Below are 21,428 nucleotides of genomic sequence, written 5' to 3' on the forward strand. Positions count from 1 at the left end.
AAAAACATTTTGTTTCTTAGATGTACTTGACATTCGGTGCAGAATCCGTACGTTACGATGTTATTATACGTGATATAAGATTTAGCGAATTGCAATGCTAAAAAAACGCATTTCATCTTCATATAATTAATTTTAATTCAAATTTCGACTTTAAATTTTAGGAAAAATCCCAGCAAGCTGAAAATATTTAGAAAATAATTTAAACAGTTTTTTTACGTTTATATGATGCGCTGAATTTTTAAAAAACTTTTTGCGTTGTTTAATAATTTTACATTCATAAATGTGGCCTTAAATGATACTCACTCTTTTAAAAGGATGTGCAACAATTCATTCTTTGCTAAAGTTTTGAAATATGTTAAAAACTTAATACTTTCAATCTATCTTTGTAAAAAGTTATAGAGATTTATTGATCCATTTATAAGTAATGAATGTTTTATCTGTAGTCATTTGATTGAAACTGATTCAAATAAGTATTCTTAGAGAGGTGATAACTATTCTTTTAAATAATTTAAAATGTTAAATTTGCCGGCGTCCTGGCATAGGGGTAGCGCGTCTTCCCTGTGATCTGGGCGTCTTGGGTTCGGGCATGGTTGTTCTTCATCTGTTGTATCTGTGAGATGTGTGATTGTGCCCCTCTGTTAAAAGGGGTTGTGCAAGCGAATGTGATGCGGGAATCGCTAAGACGTACTGTAGGCACTACTAAAACAAAAGACGGTCCGTTGGCTTAAAATCGCTGGCTTCGTCAGCGAGCTTGTTCATGGCAAGTGCCATTATAAACAGCAACAAATGTTAATTTTTGTATTATCTGCCTGAAATCAAGTGTCAACGGTCGATGTAGAGGTTGCTCTTCGAAAAGAAATCTAAATGTAATATTACCGACAAAGAGCCAGTGACTAATTGTTTTAAATTTATTTGTGAAATAAATCGCTTGCTGAATTAGCTATATTTTTTCAAACTTCAATATCTCACCTCTTTCTTTACATAAACTATTTTCCTTTATCAAACTATCTAATCAATTGAGCTGTCTTTATCGGGTTGACAGATAGTTTTGGGAAAATAAATTGATTATTGCTTTGAAATAACTTTTATATAAGAAAAAAAAAATGTTTCTGCCAACTTAAAGTAGAATTAAAATTTCATCTGCTTAATCATGCATTTTATAAAGAGTATTTTTAAATTAATATCATGGAATTACGTATTATAGAATTAGGTTTATAAAATACTTCCCACAAAGTAATATGTTCTTCTATTTGTATCTTTCAGGAGTTGGGAAAAGTACGATGGCGTCCAAATTCGACAAAGAAGCTTTCTCCAAGCTTATCAGAGGAGCAGCCATAGCAAATTTTAATGTGTAAGTATTATTTATCGTAATAAAAATATACTTTTTTTATGTTAGAAATTGAATGAAATGTGCAAATGGTTTAAGAATTTATAAACAAAAACCTTTTCCGATGAAGAAAAAGCAAATACCAATGCACCACTGAAAAGACATACGTTTTTGTTGTTGAAATCACGCTATTTAGAAAGAATCGAAGATTTTGTGAATTGGCATCAAGTTCGAATTTAGTTTTAGAGCACTTCTTTGTTGTAAGATAAATGTGACATGGGCAATTAGCTTTTTCTCTTAGGATATTTTATTGTATGTCTTAGTTATTTCCTATTAATAGGGACAATTTTTCGTAGAAAACCCTTATAGTTATGGGAGTTTAATGGTGCAAGATCTGGACTGACCATGCTACGTCAAATCTATAGTAGAAAGCTCCTTATAGCATGTTGCTACTGACAAGCATTTTCTTTGAAGTAATAAAGAACACTTCCTGTTTCGTTTGTTTTAGTGTCAAAATGTGCAAGATTGAAATTTCTGAATTCAACGAGAGAGATTCATTTTATCCTCTTGAAATCTTTGCTAACAAATTACAACGGAGAGTGATCTAGATATTTTGGCTCTTGTATTTTCATCCAAATATTTTCGTACAGATGAAAATAGTTTTAAAGAATCGGAAACTATTTTTATTTCGAAAATATAAACATCTTTTTTACTTTGAAAACATCGAAAACATCTTTTTTGGTGTTTTTTTTACATAAAAGCCTTCTATTATTAAAACCTCACTATTTGAAAAAGTAAGCTTGTAGAAATTTATTAAATTGTGATTAGCTATTATTTTGGACAAAATTTGGCTGTCTAACACGTGGCGAAAACTTGTTTTGTCTTACACGTATTGATCATTTATCTTTAACACATGAGTATTGATATTCTTTTATGGGTTCTTAATCTCTTATCATGTTGTCATAAGGTGTAGCTTTATTAGTATTTAGCAACTGCTTATTTCTTCATTCGATTAGGCTTAACATCTTCGAAATTTATTTCGTTTTTATCTCTGTGAAGATCAACAGATTCCATTTACCAAACGATACTTGTGTAACTCTTCATTCGGTACATAAACCATGCAAGCATAAAAACATTCATTACTCTGCGGTTTTATCTTTTCATGAATAATTAGAGTAACTATTTTTATAACATTATTAAGGTATATATACAATTTTTATAGATATTTTTCAAAATTACTTGTCAACGATAACAGTCATCTTCTCGAACCTTAGCTATAATTAAAAAGTTGGATTGAATGGTAATTCTAGCATTCAATATTAGTTACACAGATATAACTAAACCCCAAGAAATTTAACTATATTCGTTTTTTCTTTCGTAATTAGTTGGAACCTAAAACTTTTTATTTTTTATTTATGTATATGCCAAAAATAAAGTGGCGGTTGAGATATAAATATCATATCCTTTACTTTCCTTATACATATTAACTACAAACTTATTACATATTAACTAGTTAACATGCATAACTATTTCTAACTTCAGTATAATTTCAGATATTTCACATTCCATTATGCCGAAAAATTTCTCTAAACAAGGCATCTAGTTTGCTAACAATACTATATAACAATTATTAAGCGTATATAGCGCTATAAAATTAAAAATTTAACGTAAGAAATGAATATTTACACTCTTATAATGTTTTTCGATTTATTTTCTATTCCAATGTACATACAATATGCTTCATGTATTTTCACTTTTCTGAAATTTTACATTAGAACATGACAACACATAAACAGTTGAGAAGGTTCTAATTTAATAACACGGTTTAATTTGGTTCCGTTAGAGTTTTGACACGCGAGATACTATTCCTTTCTCTAAACGCCAACATTACTGTAGCTGAAGAACCTTTCAGATTAATGCATTATATGGCTCACGGGCATAAATCTTTCATAGCACAGAGCTTCGAAGTCTCTGCCAATAGACAACCATGGTCCTAATAAGAAAATGTACAGCCTGGTTGTAACGTGTTGGTTGCTGTGAAATAAAATTTGCATTATATCAAACGAGACAATTTTAATAAGTTAGGAGCCGGACGTGAATCAAATGAAGTCAGATCTTCGACTAGAATCAAATGTTGTTACACTAATTTGTTATAACATAACAATTAACCACACTAATGTGCTATCGCTTGTTATAACTTCAATATTTAGAAGTTAGGTTGCAAGTTCAATGTAGTCTTATTTACTACAACCCCATCATTTCTTAGTGACTTTCATTCCTTTGCATGGGCTTCTCCCTCGCGGCAAATGTACTTGTCAGTCTAAGTTCGAAGATAAGTCGACAATACGTCAGAGCAACACTATATACAGTTTTCAAGGACGAATTTTAAAATAGTTCACGACATAATAAAAAAGTTGAGAACTATTATCTTGTAAGTTAGCCTCGAATGATGAGTGATAATTGGCATCGTTTTGGGGGGAAAAAAAATCGAAGTTTGGTTATATAAGTGCACAGATGTTTTGTGAAACATTCTGAATGGTGAAAGCTATTTCCACTTTGGCTAACGCTTTGAAACCAATTTTTGCATTCTACTATGCATACATTTTAGATGGCATCTAATATGCTGATTCATGATTTCCAGTGAATTGGCAAATAACAAGAAGGTTGTGATGAATAGTATTCTAGCGTCAGCAAATATATAACAAGAAAAAAAATCTGGGGAAATACAAATTCTCTGTGTTAAAGCTTTTCTTAAGCATCTCCGTATAAATCCTTCATTTTCGCTCTTTTTTGAATGCATGAAAACTGAACTGATGAACACAGATTTATAAAATTTTAATTAAATAGACTTCTCACCCTATTTAAACATAATTACCTTATGTATTTAAAATTCCAAAGGAATTATTGTGAAGATTATGCAGCCGAGTACCACAGATGATATATCATTTGGTAAATATTTGATCGAAGCTGCGCTTTTTGAAGTTAATAACCTTTAGAGTTACATAATCATATTGAAATTTCTATCAATTCCGTCTTGGTTTTGACTGGTACATGCATTCTACTAGTAGAACTTATTCAATCATTCATTTTTGAGAAAGAGTTAGCCCGACTTTATTGGCTCAGGAAACACTTTATTTGACTTAAATAAGTAAAAGCGGGTATATTTTTCATCAGCTTTTATTCTTTTAAATCTAAAATAGATTCGACTTATAAAATGCATGAAATTATTTTTCAGCATTTGAATATTAAATTAAGTGCGTAAGAAAAATATTATAAAAGTGCATTGCTGTTCTGCAAGTTTCTTATATTGTGAACGGCAATGTTCATCTGCTAAGGCATTCAGTTCTGAAGCTTCTGAAACAGTATTCGATTCCAATATTTTGCAGGAAGTAGCATAACTGAAGCTTAGATGTTTAACTAAATAATTGTATCTTGATCCAATACAAAATGCAATAATAGATTGAGAAATAACATATGATATCTGAAAACAGAGAGATAGATGCCAGACCATTCATATGAATTTTTTTTAAAACTATAGATATTTCAATATATGTATTTTTTAATTATTAAAAGTTATTAAAACTATTCACAGGGGATATTTAGTAGTAATTATCTTAAAATATTACTTATTTAAATATAAAAAATAAGCATTTGAACTAAGTTAATAAAATCAAAAATATAGACACAAAATATAAATGTTTAGCTCCTGTATTGAAAATATTTATATATGAGTGATGGCATTCAAATTAATATATTCTATTTGAAATTATGCCGACTTTTCACTCCACGGAATTTTCCAGATTTCTCAAATTTGTTCTTATCGAATTTACTCTTCATATTTCATATTTAATATGGAAAGTGAGTAATAATTTTGGAGGAAAGAAGAACAGAATAAGTATGCCTCTTTTTAAGATGATTGTAGTAAACAGCCTCATTACGGTAAATGCAACGCAGATTTTTCATTATTTCGATTATTTACTCTTTGCAATGGAATATTTGATACGGTCTTTGGCCTTGGAATCCTTACATGCTACGAAATTCTACCTGCAATACGATTATATTCAATTTATGATAATAATAAAGAATCAAAATCAGGATAAAAAGAACTGCGTAAGCATTAAAGGAAAAAATATATAATTTAAACATTTTTTATCTACACAATAACGTCAAGAAAAAAAAAAATGCAAATTTTTACTAGTTTGTTGACTACGGTTGAGTTAGCTTCAATTTGACTGTGTTTGATGTATCTTTGTGAATCTTTTAAAATAATCAATTTATGGTTAGATAGAATGATTTCAGTAATGGCAAAGATATTAAAGGAAGTGAAAAAAAACTGATTCTATATCATAGATATTCCATAGCATTCAAAGTACTTGCAATTGAATCACTGAAAAGAAGCCCAGTACAAATTTAAATTTTGTCATTTTCTTTTTTCATGAACAGAAAATGGCAAAATATGTTCTATAAATGTGGATTCAAACTTGGACTGTCAGAGCAAAATTATACTAGCTTCCCGTGAATTAGAATTTAGATGAGAATTACTAGTTCACCATTTAGTTCAAATATTTACAATGTTCAAAACAATATTGGAGTAGTAAAATTTTTTCTTTTAGTATATATTAGTTATTTGTTGAGATATTTTAGTAAATCTATCTATTTTCATTTATCAGTCATTTAGTCTCCCTTTTCAAACTATATGTGCAACTTTGGTGATGGAAAAAAATTTCCCGAACTGGTAAACGCCATTAAAATTCAATTAATTTAGAATAATCGAAACGGAATTCTTTTAATATTTGTGTAAGTGCATCCGTTTATTTTTTCATTCATAATTTATATTCATCTCACTTTGCTCGATAATTTTCATCTTCCATAAACAAAAGCGTGGGATCTTGCGTTTGGGTTTCTTGCTACATTTTGCGTGAATACAAATCCCAAGTCATTCACATCCTCAAAATAATTGTCTTGTTAGATAAAAGAAACCGTATTTTCAAGGACCTATTTGATCACTTTTTTGATACTCAGCTGAATCAAGGTCGTGAATTACATCTGCTGGATTTACCACACCATAAGAAATGTTTATCAAAATTTAATGACGAACAGTTAGGCTGTAAAAATAATCAGCGTTCAAATATTCAGCTGTGTGTAAAGTAGAGTTTCGAAATTTATTGCTAGAATGCTGTCTTTCAGTAACATAAAAATTGTTAACAAAATGGTAAATGAATAATGTACGATTTTTAGAATAGATGAAAGGAAAAACTCAGCTTAAAATTTAAATTATTTAATTTACATAAAGGGGATTTTATGTATTTAAAGTAGAATAATTTTATAAAGAGATTTGAAGATAATGTAAAAAATAATGAATTTAAAATATAAATTTTTAAATTTTTAAATAGTTTTGTTGTTTTAGTCTACAATAAAAATACCAATCATCTTCTTAAAGAGTTTTTCTCAATACTTTAATGATTGTTTATGGCAGAAAACTATATTTAACCTCTTTTTATCGAATTTAGATAAGAATAGTTATTAGAAGTTTCTATTCTGTAATTGCTGGGAAATCGTATTCTATTATTGCGGGAAAATGCCATATTCTGAATCTATTTATATAGCAGACACACATTACATAATAAAAGTCACAGAAATTCTTAGAAATGACGTAATTTTCAAACAGCTTTTAAAATTTTGTCACGCATAGGACAATTACCTATTCCTGTTAAAAACAATAAAGAAAGGAAATGATTACTAGCCAGAATTTTCTTAAACGTTTCAAGGATATATTTTATATCAGTTAGTTTTTAAGTGAAACATTTGATTTTAGCATAGACAAATGTGGTATTCGACATTGTAGACTTGTTAACTTCATAGATTAATGAGAATTCCACCTAAATCGATTCCCTCCATCACCATAACTTTTCAATAAGATTTCAATAATTCATTGAAATCATACGTTTACATACTTAAAACTCGACATAATTGCTATTACCAGTGTTAAAATCTTTCTGAACATCGAAAGTAATAACAACAAATGTTGAACATGAATTTTATCTCATGTAATCATTGGAGAAGATTATATAAAAACGGATCTCTCCATAACAAAATATTCTTTTCTTTCCCTTTCTCTGCAAAAGAGAAGTATATTACACTTTAGTGATTCTACTTGCATGAGTTTTCTTTTCTCTCTTAAATCAGAGGATGTGAGTGCACTTAGGGGAAGCTGCTTTCTTGAATTTCTGTTTGAAACGGATCGTTTCATACGACTGACCAATTGAGGCTGCTACTATCATTCGACAGGGTTGCATGCTGTCTGATGTAACCAAGATAATTGATAATTATATGCAGAATTATCTTCAAAAGATATTTAATCTTGCTTTCCCAATGAACAGAAATTGCGTACCATGTCATAGAATATTAAATATTATTCAGGATATTTTGTAATGCTTTACGATATCGTAATAGGTTATAAAAATGATCGTTTACGATATCGTATTGATACTGTGCACTATTTCTATGTTATATGCAAGCAATGTAATAAATAATAATGAATTTTATTGTACAATATTCCAAAACTGAGTATCATTCCGAAAATTCTGTAATGTTTGACATTATTCTCTCAGTATTGTATAATATCACTCAACATACATCATCTTGAGTTCCTGGGGCTTTACCGCAGGAATTCGTTAATACTAATGGCGTGCTATAATTCGGAAAGATTCCATGAGTCACTTTAGTTTCTTCGAAAAGTAATGGATATCCTGTGCAATAAAAATGTATTATATGACTGACAATACGATTGAAAAAAGGCTTGAAACTCTTTATACCTGTTATTCATGGCGTTCAACAATGCAGGAATAAAGAATGTTTCTCCCGCGTCACTTGAGATTCGCCTTCTACCTCACGCGCGATTACATAAGGATTACATCACTGTCGCCAATAAACATTTAGGAGTAATGTATTCATTTTTGACAATGGCTCAAACCATTCATTCTGCCAGGAAGAAAAACAGTATTTTCATAAACAAAGTACTGAAATATTTTTCAATTGACGAGAGCTAGCATATTAGAAGTGTCGTCACATTGCTCTAGAAGTGAACAATCACGAACTTCGGTATTTGCAAAATGGAATCCTGCTCTTTTCAATTGTTCTAGAAGAATTGGATGTGTTTACTACGGGGTTGCAGAGTTTGTTTAGCTAGAAAAATGGTGAATTCTATAAACGAATCTGAAAAGCATAAAACTAAAGGTAGGAAGTGGTATTTCTTTTAGAAAAATAACTGCAATCTCATTCACACAATGCATAGATATTTAAAATTGTCCTTCAAAACGGATCAATTACTTCCTCTCCATCATATCATGAGCAAGGAAAAGGAAAGGAAGATTTATTTTAGGTGTTCTATTAGGTGCAGCTAATTATTTTAGGTGTTCACAAGCGCTTGTAGAAAACAACAATGAAAAAAAACAAACAGTTGCACTTATTTTAGTGCTATTTAGTTAAATCTATTCTATAATCATTATGCAGACAAAGGGAAAGAAACTCTTAATCATAAAATATCGCTTAAATTTTTTTGTTCGTAATTTTCAATATGTATTATTAATTCATACGTATAATTAATTCATAGATTACTTAAAATTTTATCACGTTTGAAGTTATAACAATCTTTTTCTTCCTTAATTGGTAATTCCTTGCAGTACTCTATACATAAGAAATAAGTAGTACATTTTAAAGACTACTTTATTTATTTTATAAGCAGCACTGTGAAAGTGATATTTATTCCTTGATGAGATTTTAAATTTTCACATTTAATCAGGGACAACAGATAATTTAAAAAGACATTTAATTTTTCTTTCACTGGAAACCTTAATAGATTAAATTTCATCAGTATGGCGCGCAGAATAGTTTTAAGAAAAGCATAATAAATTGCACTGAATTTCTTGAAAGATTATTATAGAATTTTTCTAAATATTTCAGTAATTTCTGTTGTTTAACAGCAAATTAAAGGAAAATCGGAATTAGAAAATATTTCTGATTTTTAAAGTCTGACTTAGTTTATGGTGTTTAATAAATTATTTGTGAAAGTAAATTTGAAAATAATCCTAACTATAAAAAATAACAATGAAAATAATACAAAAGTTGTTTTATATTAAAACATTTATGAAAAAAAAAGCATTGTTATGAAGCGATGACTACTTTGTTGTTCGATAAAATTCACTGATTTGAGTTTTGATTTTTATTAAAATTGTTTATATTGTTTGTAGCCGAGATCTAAAACCAAATATTAAAAATTATTAACCTAGCAATTTCAAATCTTGAATTTATAGGGATTCTTAAAAATCAATTTATTAGTGTACATAGTCATATGTGACTTTTGCTACCTCACCAAAAACTAAACAAAATAAAGAATAATTATGCATTATCTGTTATAAGGAAAACATTTCCTGAAATTTGAGGGGAGTTCTAATCACTGGAAAGATAAATTTTTGATGATAAAAGAGTGGCCTAAATATTTCGAGTCTCTTCTTCATATCTTTCAGATCCTCATGCGCTCAATGCAAGAATCCTCCAGTAGTTATCAACTATTAATAAACTGATTATCACATATTTATAATCTATGAATGTTGTTTAGAGAAAGCCCCATTAACACGCTTATCTGTGAAACAGCACCGAATCATTCACGTGCAAAAAACAGTCAAATGATCAGTTCAGTGCATCTGAGGGCGCGAAAAACATCGAAAACAAAAGGAAGATTTGGGTAGGAGGAAGCTAGAAAAATCTTCCCTCGTTTATGATGACTTCAGAGAAATATTTACGATCGTGATAAGCTCACTGGGGCTATCTCTTTTTTTCAGTACTTCCTGAAAGTTCCATCTACAGCAAAATCTCTTAAAATGGTCGTTTTATTTTATTCTCGATCTTAAATGTATCCATTTTTATCTTATTGACAAAGTGAGTAACTATTAATGTTAAAAGGCGTACTGTTCTAATTTAGATTTCAAGGACAAGTGAGAATTGTCTAGTAGTAATCGACAGATTTGACAATTCGTGTCTGAATTTTTATGAATACTATAGAACTGTTGAAGCTCCAGTTCATTTATGGATTTGATGAATTTGGATTTTTAAAGAATATTTTCATGCATAAGTCTTTTGATATCGGATCCTTTTCTGATAAGTTACGTTTAGTTTTGGTCCGAACTATATCTGAAGCGGAATTTTAATTTGCATTAAAGAAATGAATTTTATGTAATCTTTTAAAATTATTAGCTGCTTTCGTTTTTCCATTTTACTTTTTGTTCAAATCTGCATTTGGAAAATAGCAGATAAACATTTTGAACATTTTCTTCACAAAATTATATTTCCATAAAAGTTTTCAAATTCAGAAATTTATCTTTCAATTATTTTTAAAATGGGATAATTTTTTTGGGAAAAACAAAAAGAGTTCAGGAAAAATGCAAACTAAAAAAATATGTATTGTGAAAACAACCCTTAAACAAATATTTGACTGTTGAGCAAACTGATATTTCTTTTTAATATTTTAAAAGTGAATGAAATGTTGCATCACAGATTTTAGCAGGCTCTTAAGCAAAGCAAATGTTTGTCTTGTTAAAGAAACGGAATGTGGACATTTTTTTCAATGTACAGAGGTAAACACTTAAACTTTTGTAATTAATGTATATTTATGTTGCTATCTTACAACAACTGTTTCATAACATTCAGTGGAATATTTCAAGGTTTATGCATAGTTTTTAAAATCAGAAAAACCTTTTGATACAAGATGTAAATAATTTTGTAACATAAAATTGGGAAAACTGGGTAAACGATTAGGCATTTAGGCAAAATTTTTGCTTTGCATTCGTGTTGACAGACGAGGTCCAATCTTTGTACCATACAGCCGAAAATTTCACCTCATTGTCTTGAAATTTCTCTGGAAAGACAATCATATAATAAGTATGCTCTGGGTCTGTCTATAGATTTCTATTCTTGTAGTGGGTCCAATACTCACTTGATAAACATGAGAACATCCTGTTTTCTCTTTTCCTTGAGTTTTGAGTATGTGACGTAGTATTGATGCTCCTAAACACTGCTAAATTTGATGATACCTTGAGCTATTTAATGCATGTCATTTTTTAATTTGTAATTCATAATGCCCACGATTGTTAAGATTATATCTTCGAATTCTTTCTTCTTTTTTTATTGAGATCAACATTGTCTTGAAATATATTTCAAAAATCATGCCGAGATGTCTTAAAAAGTCAAATATTTCTTATCTGATTTTTCTTATCTCTTCGAGGAGATTTATTTGCGTGAGGGAAAATTATGAATTCTTCTTCTGTTTCTTTTTATTTACAAGTGAAGTTTCAAGGATATTTTTTTGTAAATTGTTTGAACCCTTTCAGTTATTTATGGCAAGAAAGATTTACAGTGGCAGATAAGAAACTTTTAGATTGCAGGATATCCGTTTGGAGTACTTTCAGTTATTCAATTAAGACATTGATGAGACAAACACTGGAAATTTTTTAATATTATTTTGAACGAAGATAGAATATTTAAAAGATGTATTTTGATCGTTGAATTAAAAGACGGATGAAAGTAAATAAGTTAAAAAAATTAATATGCTTATAAAAAGCATAAAATATATTTACTAAGATAAATAGAAAAAATATTTTGTAAAATAAATTTTAAACAGAATATTGAAACATACTAAATAATGAAAATGTTTCTAGTTTCAAAATCTATTTAGAGCTAGAGGAAGTTATTTTGTGGGTGCAAAAACACATTATTTATTTACGTTAGAATTGTACAACCAGTTATATTTGATATCCAGTAATTTAATGAAACTTACTTGTCTTATTTCCTTTCATAATTTAGTGTTCTTTAATAAAAAAGTTTCAAAAACATTTTATATTTCATAAGATTTGTTAATTTCGAACATTAAATACGATGTAACTTGAACTTGCAATTTCATTATTATCCATCCATTTTATTAGGAGTAATTTACCTGTCATGTTTATGAACTTACTGTGAAAGTATGCTTCTTATTAGTATCTGAGAGATATATAAGAATTTAGCCAATATTGATAGTTACTGTAATCTGTCTCTGATACAGTTTATGGAGGTGTTATTTTCTAATTTATTACTCTTGAGTATTAAACATTTAGAAAGTTTAAGCCATACATTTATATTATCAAATTTTTATATTTGGTTGTATACCAAGAATTTCAATTTCGAAATATGAATGCTGACTGTAATAGAAAAATACATTTCAGATTCAATCATTCCGAGATTTAAATGAAATAATAAAATGTTGAATAGATAAACTAAAGTTTAGTCAGATTTCCACGATACAATTTTGCTGACAAGCTACTTCTCTTATATAGAACTAAAAATCCGAGATGTCCATGTATGTATTTCTTCAACGAACTTTCTCATTTTTGAATATACATCCAATGATGGAATTTTGTATACTCTTTATAATCCTTGGTGTAACTTCATAAAAAGTTGATAATTATTTCCCTGATATTTTCAATGTCATGGCTTTGACTTTTGAATAGACTGCATGCTGAAAATAATTCAGAAGTAATAGAGTGAAATTTAAATATAGGTATTATAAACACAGAAGAATTTTAATAATCTAACGGCCGGGAACCTTAACAAAGGTCTCTAGCTTCTTTTATTTCCCTCCATTAGTATAATGACGAAATTTTTAAAATAAAAGGAAACTGGATATTTTTTATTAGATTTATAAATAGATATTTAAACTTTTTCTGAATGTCATATTTGTTTCTTTCGCAGAGTTATAGGCAATTATAAAGTAGACCTACAGATCTGGGACACATGTGGTGAAGACCGTTTCAGGTGTATGGTAAGTAAAAGTGCTATTTATTTTCAATAATAAGTCAGAATTTTTATTATTTGGCATACTAAAATTCTTTATTCTTTTTCTTTAAAGCGTCGCTTAGAGCTCATATTATATAACAATAATCAATACCGGTTATTGTTCTTAGATTTCAAACCAATGACCGTCGCGAGCAATTTTCTATTAAAACACACACTACCCACGAGATTTTGAATAACACAGGTTAAAAGCGCATCTAGAAGATATATTTTATAACCTCTTTCTGCTCGTTTATTTAGTCATGTTATGTCAATCATATCTTAACTGGTGTACGCGTATATAACGAGTAAATAAACGAATAGAAAGAAAAAAGGGGAAAGCATCTGTGCCATTCGTAAGATAATGGCATAAAACTAGTACGATTTAAAGATCTGGGGAATCAGCGTTAGCAGTTGATTTGGAAGTCCTACAACAATTACTCTACTTTAGACTAACAAACTCTCAACATATTTAAAAGTGCTAAATTGTTATATTTTTAAATATGAAGAAAACAGTGTGTGTCTTGTAAGACTGCAATTTTGAGTCGGTTAACACTCTGCCTTTAAGCCGTTGGCAAAATTTATATCTCCAACAACGTAAAATATTTTCCCTGATTGAATTGATCAGTGTGAATTTAGCCATTCTTTAGCGTGTTAATCATTTTATGTCAATGCTGAATACACGCAAGCTAAAAATAGCTTTCATTAGAATTTTACCTTGAAAGAGAGATTATTAAGTCGGTGCTCTTTTTTCAAGGAAACGGCAGCAAGAAAAAAGCTACTGTTTTTCTCTTCATCGTCTACAGAAAAAAATATGAATGAACTAAACAAAGGGTCTTAAAGGTTTTCCATTTTACCTGTTAAGTTGATTGTTTATTGAAATTGAAAGAAATTTCTAGTTCTTGCTGGAGTGGCAGCTATTTCTACAGCTGGATACATGCTGCACTTCAAGCATTCATCTTCTAGCGCAGTAAGAAAACTAGTCTTTAATTTTATTTTTGTTTGTTTAGGGTCCCATATTTTACAAAGCCACAAAAGCGGCCATGTGCATGTTTGACATTTCATCCAAGCAATCATTTCTAGATTTGCAGGCTTGGGTTGTGAGTAAGTATTTACTTATATATCTAGAAGCATAATAAAGAGAAACTTTTCAATGCCTTTTCGATTGAATTTTTTGAAAAATTAGGGATTTCATTATGAAATTCTATATTTGGAAGATTCTCCAGGCTTGAAAAAGCGAAAAATGTCTTTTGAGATCAATGATTTAAGAAACAAAAATCTTATTTATATTATCTTATACAAATTTTAAAAATCCAATCGATTTTTGTTCTCAGGTCTTTTCTATATAAAATGTCGATGAGGCTCTATTGATCAGAAATTTATAATTAGACTGTGCACGAAAAATATATAATGCTATTCGGCTCATGTGATCAACGTTTGTTAATACTCTACCATTGTCATTGTTAGAATTAGTTAATACTTGAATACTTTGAATTTTTTTATTATATGAGGTTGTAAATAAATAGTTTAATGGCAGAATCTCTTATCTTTATTCTTTTGTGTCCAGATTTAAAGCTCTCACTGGAATATTCACGTTTTTTTAGTGTCTGCACAGCAATCTCATTACATTTGATAAAAGGCATTTTACTACATTTTGATAAAAGGGACAAAGAACTTATTGCAGTATTGACAAGAATAATCTAGCACGTTTTATAACTTTCAAAATTTATGTTTCGAAATAATAGGCAAATCAGAGCTCTTCACATTAAAAAGTTCTTGATAATGGTGAATCAATGATTTTTGATAAATAAAGATATTAATTATCTTTTACTTTTGCGCCGGTAATCAAGTGATTTGCTGTCAAGATGTATTTCTAATTTTGGAAAAAAAAAATCTTTTTCTGTTTTTTTCCTACCGAAAGCATATGTAAATTTCTATAAAAAGCAAAAGCCATGGTTTTTCAAGATAAAACTTTTAAAATAATCTGAATCCTATATTTATTTCAATTAATTAATCCTAAAAGAAGAATTTGTCCTGCATCTTTCTGCATAAACTTTTATCTAAGTAAAAATAAAAATGTGGAGAGGATATTACTTTCGCAAAAAGAATCATTTCCTGTGAGGATATCCTGAAGAGGGAATTTGAAAAATGCATTTTTTCCCTCTCTTCAAGTTGTTTAAGTGAAATGGCTTCAGATATCGTCGAAATGAATGCGGAAAATGCAGTTTTATTTTCTTCTGCTACTTATAGTGAAGAAAACGTAAATTTAGTCTACATACAGTTTTTGTTTTTGTATGAATTATAAAACCGCTGAAATGCCGATAAACTATAAGCAGCACTATAAAATAACCACAAAGTATTTATAAATAAAATTCTTTTGAATTAATAGCTCGAAAAGAGAGCCGGAGAAAATTCTAACATGTAATTCAGATTTTTTATTATTTTGAGTCATGCATTTACAACACTTTTGGAATGTTTTGATTGGTCGAATTCAGTTAGTAAAATCAATTCAACCACTTTATTAATTCTGTAATCAATTTAGATTTGAGTTGTTCCTAAAAATCCCCTTTTTAAACTATATGAGTTCCGGTTTTGCAAAAGCTATATTGGGGCGGACCTCTTAAATATGAACTATATTCAGATGACGAGGATAGCATCTGAGATGACACTTTACTTTTGAATTTCTCAAACCAGATTAGCGGCAATATATTTGGTCCATAATGACAAACTTAGTATACACAACTATCTTTTTTCAAGTACGGAACTTTCTGCGCTTTTGTGCTTACAACAGTCAACCAAAACAGAGACGAATCGAAAGAAAGTGAAAAAATGCTTATTATTTCTAAGCAATATATAAAAAATTCAGAAGTTTCGAATTAAAACAAAATAGTAAGATTAAAGGAATTGGAAATTAGAATCTGCAATAAATGTTTAAAAAAAGCATCTAAGAAAGAACGCAGGAAAAGCTCTCCTCTTTATCACTGCATGTGACCGTTCTGCGTCTAAAATACGTGATACATAATGGGTTATTAAAATTAACAACAGGTCCATACACATAATGAATCTTTTGAAGAATCGAATCGGAACTCAGGATCACCCATTTATAAAGGTGAAGTTTTTCTACCACTTCAAAGGCATCTGGAAATCGGAGTTAAATGTTATGACAATAAAATTTTGCGAAGTTCTCTATATAGAGATTAAAATTGGAAATGTAACGTGAATAACATTTAATATAGGATCTGAATTTGTATTTTTGACAACATAATGGTAGAAAATAAAAATCAGAAAAAAATAATTATGTCTTATTTATGATTTCTAGTGAACATAATATTTTAACTTTTTTTAGTATTTATTACTGATAAAGATAGGAATAATAGTTGTAATCATTGAAAGATGTAACACTTTACAAAATATTATAATTTAAGAATTCTTGTTCTTTTAATAACTTGCATATTATAAAGTCAATGCCTAAAATAGCGTAAATAACAATGAAATGTTCTCCAGATTCAGTATTAGATGAGACTATAAAAATGAATTGCAAAAAGTCGACCTTTAGCACGAGTTCTTATAATGAATGCTTTCGATCCACACGGAAGACTGGTTTCGGAATTAAACCTCTTTCAATGAAACAGACTAATCTCAGATCAACGCAATATTTATGATAGTGGCAATTTATGAATCGAGTTTGAAGGTGAAAAAGCGTAATCTTAAGAGATTGACCTTAAGGAGATTAAGATCAAAAGATTTGTCACTTATTTAAAAATGAAATTGCAAATTCTTTTTTGAATTAAATCTGAAATTAATTCTAAACTTTTCTGCTCTCGTTTGGTTGTTGCTTATTTTTTGCAGGTTGCATAATAAATGAATTTGTATTTGACACCTCTCCTGGTTTTAACGACACATTGAACTATTGAGAAATAATTATTGCCACTTTACCATATCTTAGTGACCCTCGGGGGGGGCACCTCGAAATGAGGATGAGATGCCTCCGGCATGGTGGTTGGATCTCGCCACCCTGGAGGGTACACTAATAGGTGGGGGATCTGACTCCCCCCATCGATGACGGGACGTACTTCCTTCGGGGAGGGTTGTACCGTGGCCGGTGGCGGCCCTTAGGACTCAACCACAGTTCCCGCCAATTGCTGTTGCGGCGGTCCGGTCATTCAGTTTTATGGTTTAAATCCGTGTGCCTTAGGGCGGGTCGGAGAGTTAGAAGGTTGACTTACCATATCTTAGTTTTTTTCATTTTAATTTAGAAATATATAGGGAGGAAATAATAAATTTCACCCATGTAGCTTATACTGATATTCATCTACATTTTTTTGACTGACTGCGATAGTCTGGTGGACAGATCTCTTTATCAGAAGTAAGGAGTTCGAAAGCGATTTTCATCAAAGATCCACTGTATATGTAGGCCTGATGCATGTGCAATCTGTTTTATATGACCTCCTATGTAGAGTGAAAATTTTGGGTATACCAGCTCACGTGTAGTTCTCATTATCTGACTATGATTCAAAACGTTCTCGTGTTGCTTCAACATGGACGTTAAAATAACCAAATCAAAGCGAACTAAACCAGTCTTTTTTTTAATGTTGCCAGGCACCATCTAAAAAATAAACTTATTGCACCAGTGTTTATTTAAGACCAGAATATTTCCAAATAATGAATCTTTTTGAAGTATTAGTAAGACGTACCTTACTCTGAATGGACACTGCATGCCTTTATATGTAGTGAAAGTTAAGCAAATCTGTGCTAATCTCCGCTTTGAAATATAAGAAAAAATCCAATAATAATAATAACAAATTGTTTCATCTCTTGATCTATAAATGTTTTGTTTCGTATTAATGTTTTGCAGGTGTTCAACAGAATGCAAATGATGAATGCATATTCGTTGTGTTAGGAAACAAAAAAGATCTTTCTGACAAAAGGGAGGTGACCGAAAAGGAAGCTATGAAATATGCAGAATCAATTGGAGGAACTTATTTTGAAATCTGCGCCCTCACCGAAGAAGGTGAAATTCTATGATTTATTATTCTTTGTGTCTAAAATGTCATATTTATTAATGATGAATGAGTATTATGTTAAATTCATTAGTTCTATTTAAAATTCTATGGCAAAAAAGGTAAGTCTCTGCTTTCATATTCAGGCTCTTTTTTATCATAAACAGGGGGAAAGGTAAGTAAGTCTACATTCTAAATTATCAAGTTTGAATGTGTTGGTTATTATTTCTTATTTAAGTAGTCATGACGTATTAATGCTATATATCATTTTCAAAATAATCTGTTACTGATTCAAAGTTAGTGCGTTTTATAAGATTCTGTATGTACTTACTAGGATAAGAAAAAAGAGATAACGATGTCGGGAAAATTCGCTTAAATATACTGTACTTCTTCAAATTACCTTGTTGTGTTGGCCATGAACTTCTCACTATGTTCATGAATTATTACAAAATCATAATTTCGCGATGTCAAGGAAATGCTCCACCATAGAAATAGCTGATAACTTTCAGTGTTATTATCATACATTTTTTCCTGATATCTAATATTTTATTACGCTGTTGAAATAACTGGCGTATATGATATAGAATATTTTTGTACGAATTTTCAAAAATATTTTAGGCTTCATTCATGTATTATGAGTACATTTTCTACAGTTTAAAAAATGTTTCACAGCATGAAACTTTAGTTCTTTTTATAAATATTTTGTATCAGACAATTTTTGAAGCATGGAAGTTTAAATAAACTATTCAAATAAATTTGAATAGTTTAATTAACTTTTGTAATTTCTACATAATCTCAAATAATCGACTTTGAAGCCTACTTACTTTACATATGGTTCACAAAATAGTAAACACACCGTTGACTATCTTGTGACTCTCTTGGTCTGTAAGGATACAGACAGGATATCCATCGGTTGGAAGTTATTGTAATATCTAACGAAAAGTATCAAATGAAAAATGATGTTAACATTAATTAAAATATGAAAATCAGTTTAACTACTCATTTGCATTTGTATCTCTTTTATAAGTTAAATAAGCTAAACATTTTATGTAATCCTCAGTCAAAAAATGAAATCTAAATAGATTCTGCTTCAAAGAATTTCAAAAATGAAACTCTGGTGGAAGTTATTAAGCTGCGTATAAAATTATCTAACCTGAGTTATATTACTTAAAATTATGCACGTCTTTAGGAATTTTTCGCAGAATTTGAAAAGCATTTATATCCTTAAAGGCTTTATTTTCTCACTTATTTCCTAGATGAAAAGGCATAAAAAAGCAATTGTCGTGAAATTTAAATCAACAAAACAATAAAAAATTCTTGTTTAAATCAACAAAGCAAAAATCTGATTAGTATATTTTTAAGAATATTTATTTTCGAGGAAAAATTCACTTCATTCTTAAATAATTTCTTTTGTCTATTTTCTCTTGAAAAATAAAAAAGGAAAAAATGATTAATAGCATTGAAAAACTTATGAACGTAAAATAAATTACATGCACATCAATGAAATGTAAATAAATAAATGGATAAATTAAGAGGCGTGTTTCTTTTTATTCCCTTGAATTATTCATAAATAATTTTAAGAACTATAATAAAAGTTAAATTATATTAGTTTGACATATTTTTTAAAGAAAACTTATATGTTGAGTGCCGTATTTAAAACAGATAATCAAATAAATAAGAAAATCAACGAATGCTATTTTAAAATTAATATAATTTTCATAAGGGAAAATAAATATCTTTTAACAGATAGAATTTATTTGTAAATATTAGAACGAAATTTCTTATTATTAACATTTTTTTAAGCAAAATAAGATCATTTTATGGATGAATAGCCATCATCGAAAAATTTTTTTTTTCTTCTTTAATTATGATATTTTTGTTTATCATTAACTAGTTACAAAATTCTAGAAAGAGACAAATTTTATGTATGACGGAATATGTATCCCCAGGAGAAAGATTTCCGCGCATGAAATATTTGTTCAGGTTTTAGACAGAGATATTATGATTCGAACAATTGATTGTAGTTGCAAAATTACTGTTCGCAGCCATCTTGGACAATAATTTGCGTTATCACAATTTGGACACAAAGTCTCTTAGAAGTATTAAACAAATAAATACCTGAAAATTGATATGATTCTGGCTTTTATATTTATCACTTTTAAATTACCAGCTGAAGACCACAGAAGAAAGTAAAGTGATTAAAAAGTCTCCTTTGATCTATAAATGAAAATATCTTAGGATAATTGATTAAAAAATACAGGAGAATACTTTAAACATTGTTAATATCATAGAATTCGCTCTTAACACTGACATATGTGTAAAAAGACTATACAGTGATGTAAAAACTTTTTCGCGTTTGCTGTTATTCAAAGACGAGATTTTGTTAATAACAGAATAGTATTTGTTGGATAACTATCACTAATTCAGCGTAATTTTTCGATGTCTTAATTAATTAAATTGATGTCTGGCATGCTACAAAAACAACCGCCGAATTTATATGGTAGGCTGGGTTGACGAAAAGCACATACGTTTTCTTCAAAAATGAGCCGGAAATAATGCCAGAAACTAATCAAATTGCTCATGCAATTGGGAAAAGTTTTCAATCTTATGGATCAATCAGATTTAGAAGTGTCATCAAGTGTTTTTAGTGTCATCAAGCCTGCTGGACACGCGTAGCAAAGTCCTTACAGTCGATGAACTTAACAAAGATGTCTGACCAAATCGGAATAACAGAAATCCAAACAACAGGTTTCCTACCAGATTGCCCGAAAACTTTGTCATTATTAGTTTTTATTCATTTTTATTTCTTGCTTTGCAGCTAGAATATGTTATAGACTAAATTATATTTTCTACGAAATTTGTAGTCCTTTCTAAATCGAGCCGATTCCTGTTGTCATGCTTGCAGTTGTTATTTGCTTCTCTGATGGATTTGGGTCTGCGATAATGATTTCTTTTGCAGCAATTTCCTAACGCATTTTATATGCTCATTGACTGTAAGTGTTTTGCTCCTGAAATCCAAAATCTTATTGGAATCACCTCTAAAAGCTTTCAAGTCTTATATGCTTGAAAATATTGATAACTTCTTCTAATTACATGAATTGCTTGATCAGCTTCAGAAATTCTTATATTTGTATTAATTTATGAATTTTTCATTTAAATTATGTTTTAAAGTGGAATATATTCGAAGCAGGGGGGGGGGAGTAAAATAAGAAACCGCGTAACTTCGCCTCTTCATTAAT

General features: G+C 29.5%; 1 protein-coding gene across 1 annotated transcript in view; it reads left to right on the top strand.

The window, feature by feature from the left end:
- Nucleotides 1-21,428, top strand: part of LOC129960468 (uncharacterized) — a 41,663-nt gene that overhangs the window by 16,371 nt on the left and 3,864 nt on the right. Inside the window, exons 2-5 of the mRNA XM_056073926.1 lie at nucleotides 1,264-1,351; nucleotides 13,109-13,178; nucleotides 14,200-14,293; nucleotides 18,045-18,200. Coding sequence (XP_055929901.1) covers nucleotides 1,264-1,351; nucleotides 13,109-13,178; nucleotides 14,200-14,293; nucleotides 18,045-18,200 — 408 coding nt within the window. The remainder of the gene's footprint in view (nucleotides 1-1,263; nucleotides 1,352-13,108; nucleotides 13,179-14,199; nucleotides 14,294-18,044; nucleotides 18,201-21,428) is intronic.

Source organism: Argiope bruennichi, chromosome X2 (genome assembly GCF_947563725.1).
Source record: "Argiope bruennichi chromosome X2, qqArgBrue1.1, whole genome shotgun sequence".
Classification (NCBI taxonomy): Eukaryota; Metazoa; Arthropoda; class Arachnida; order Araneae; family Araneidae; genus Argiope; species Argiope bruennichi.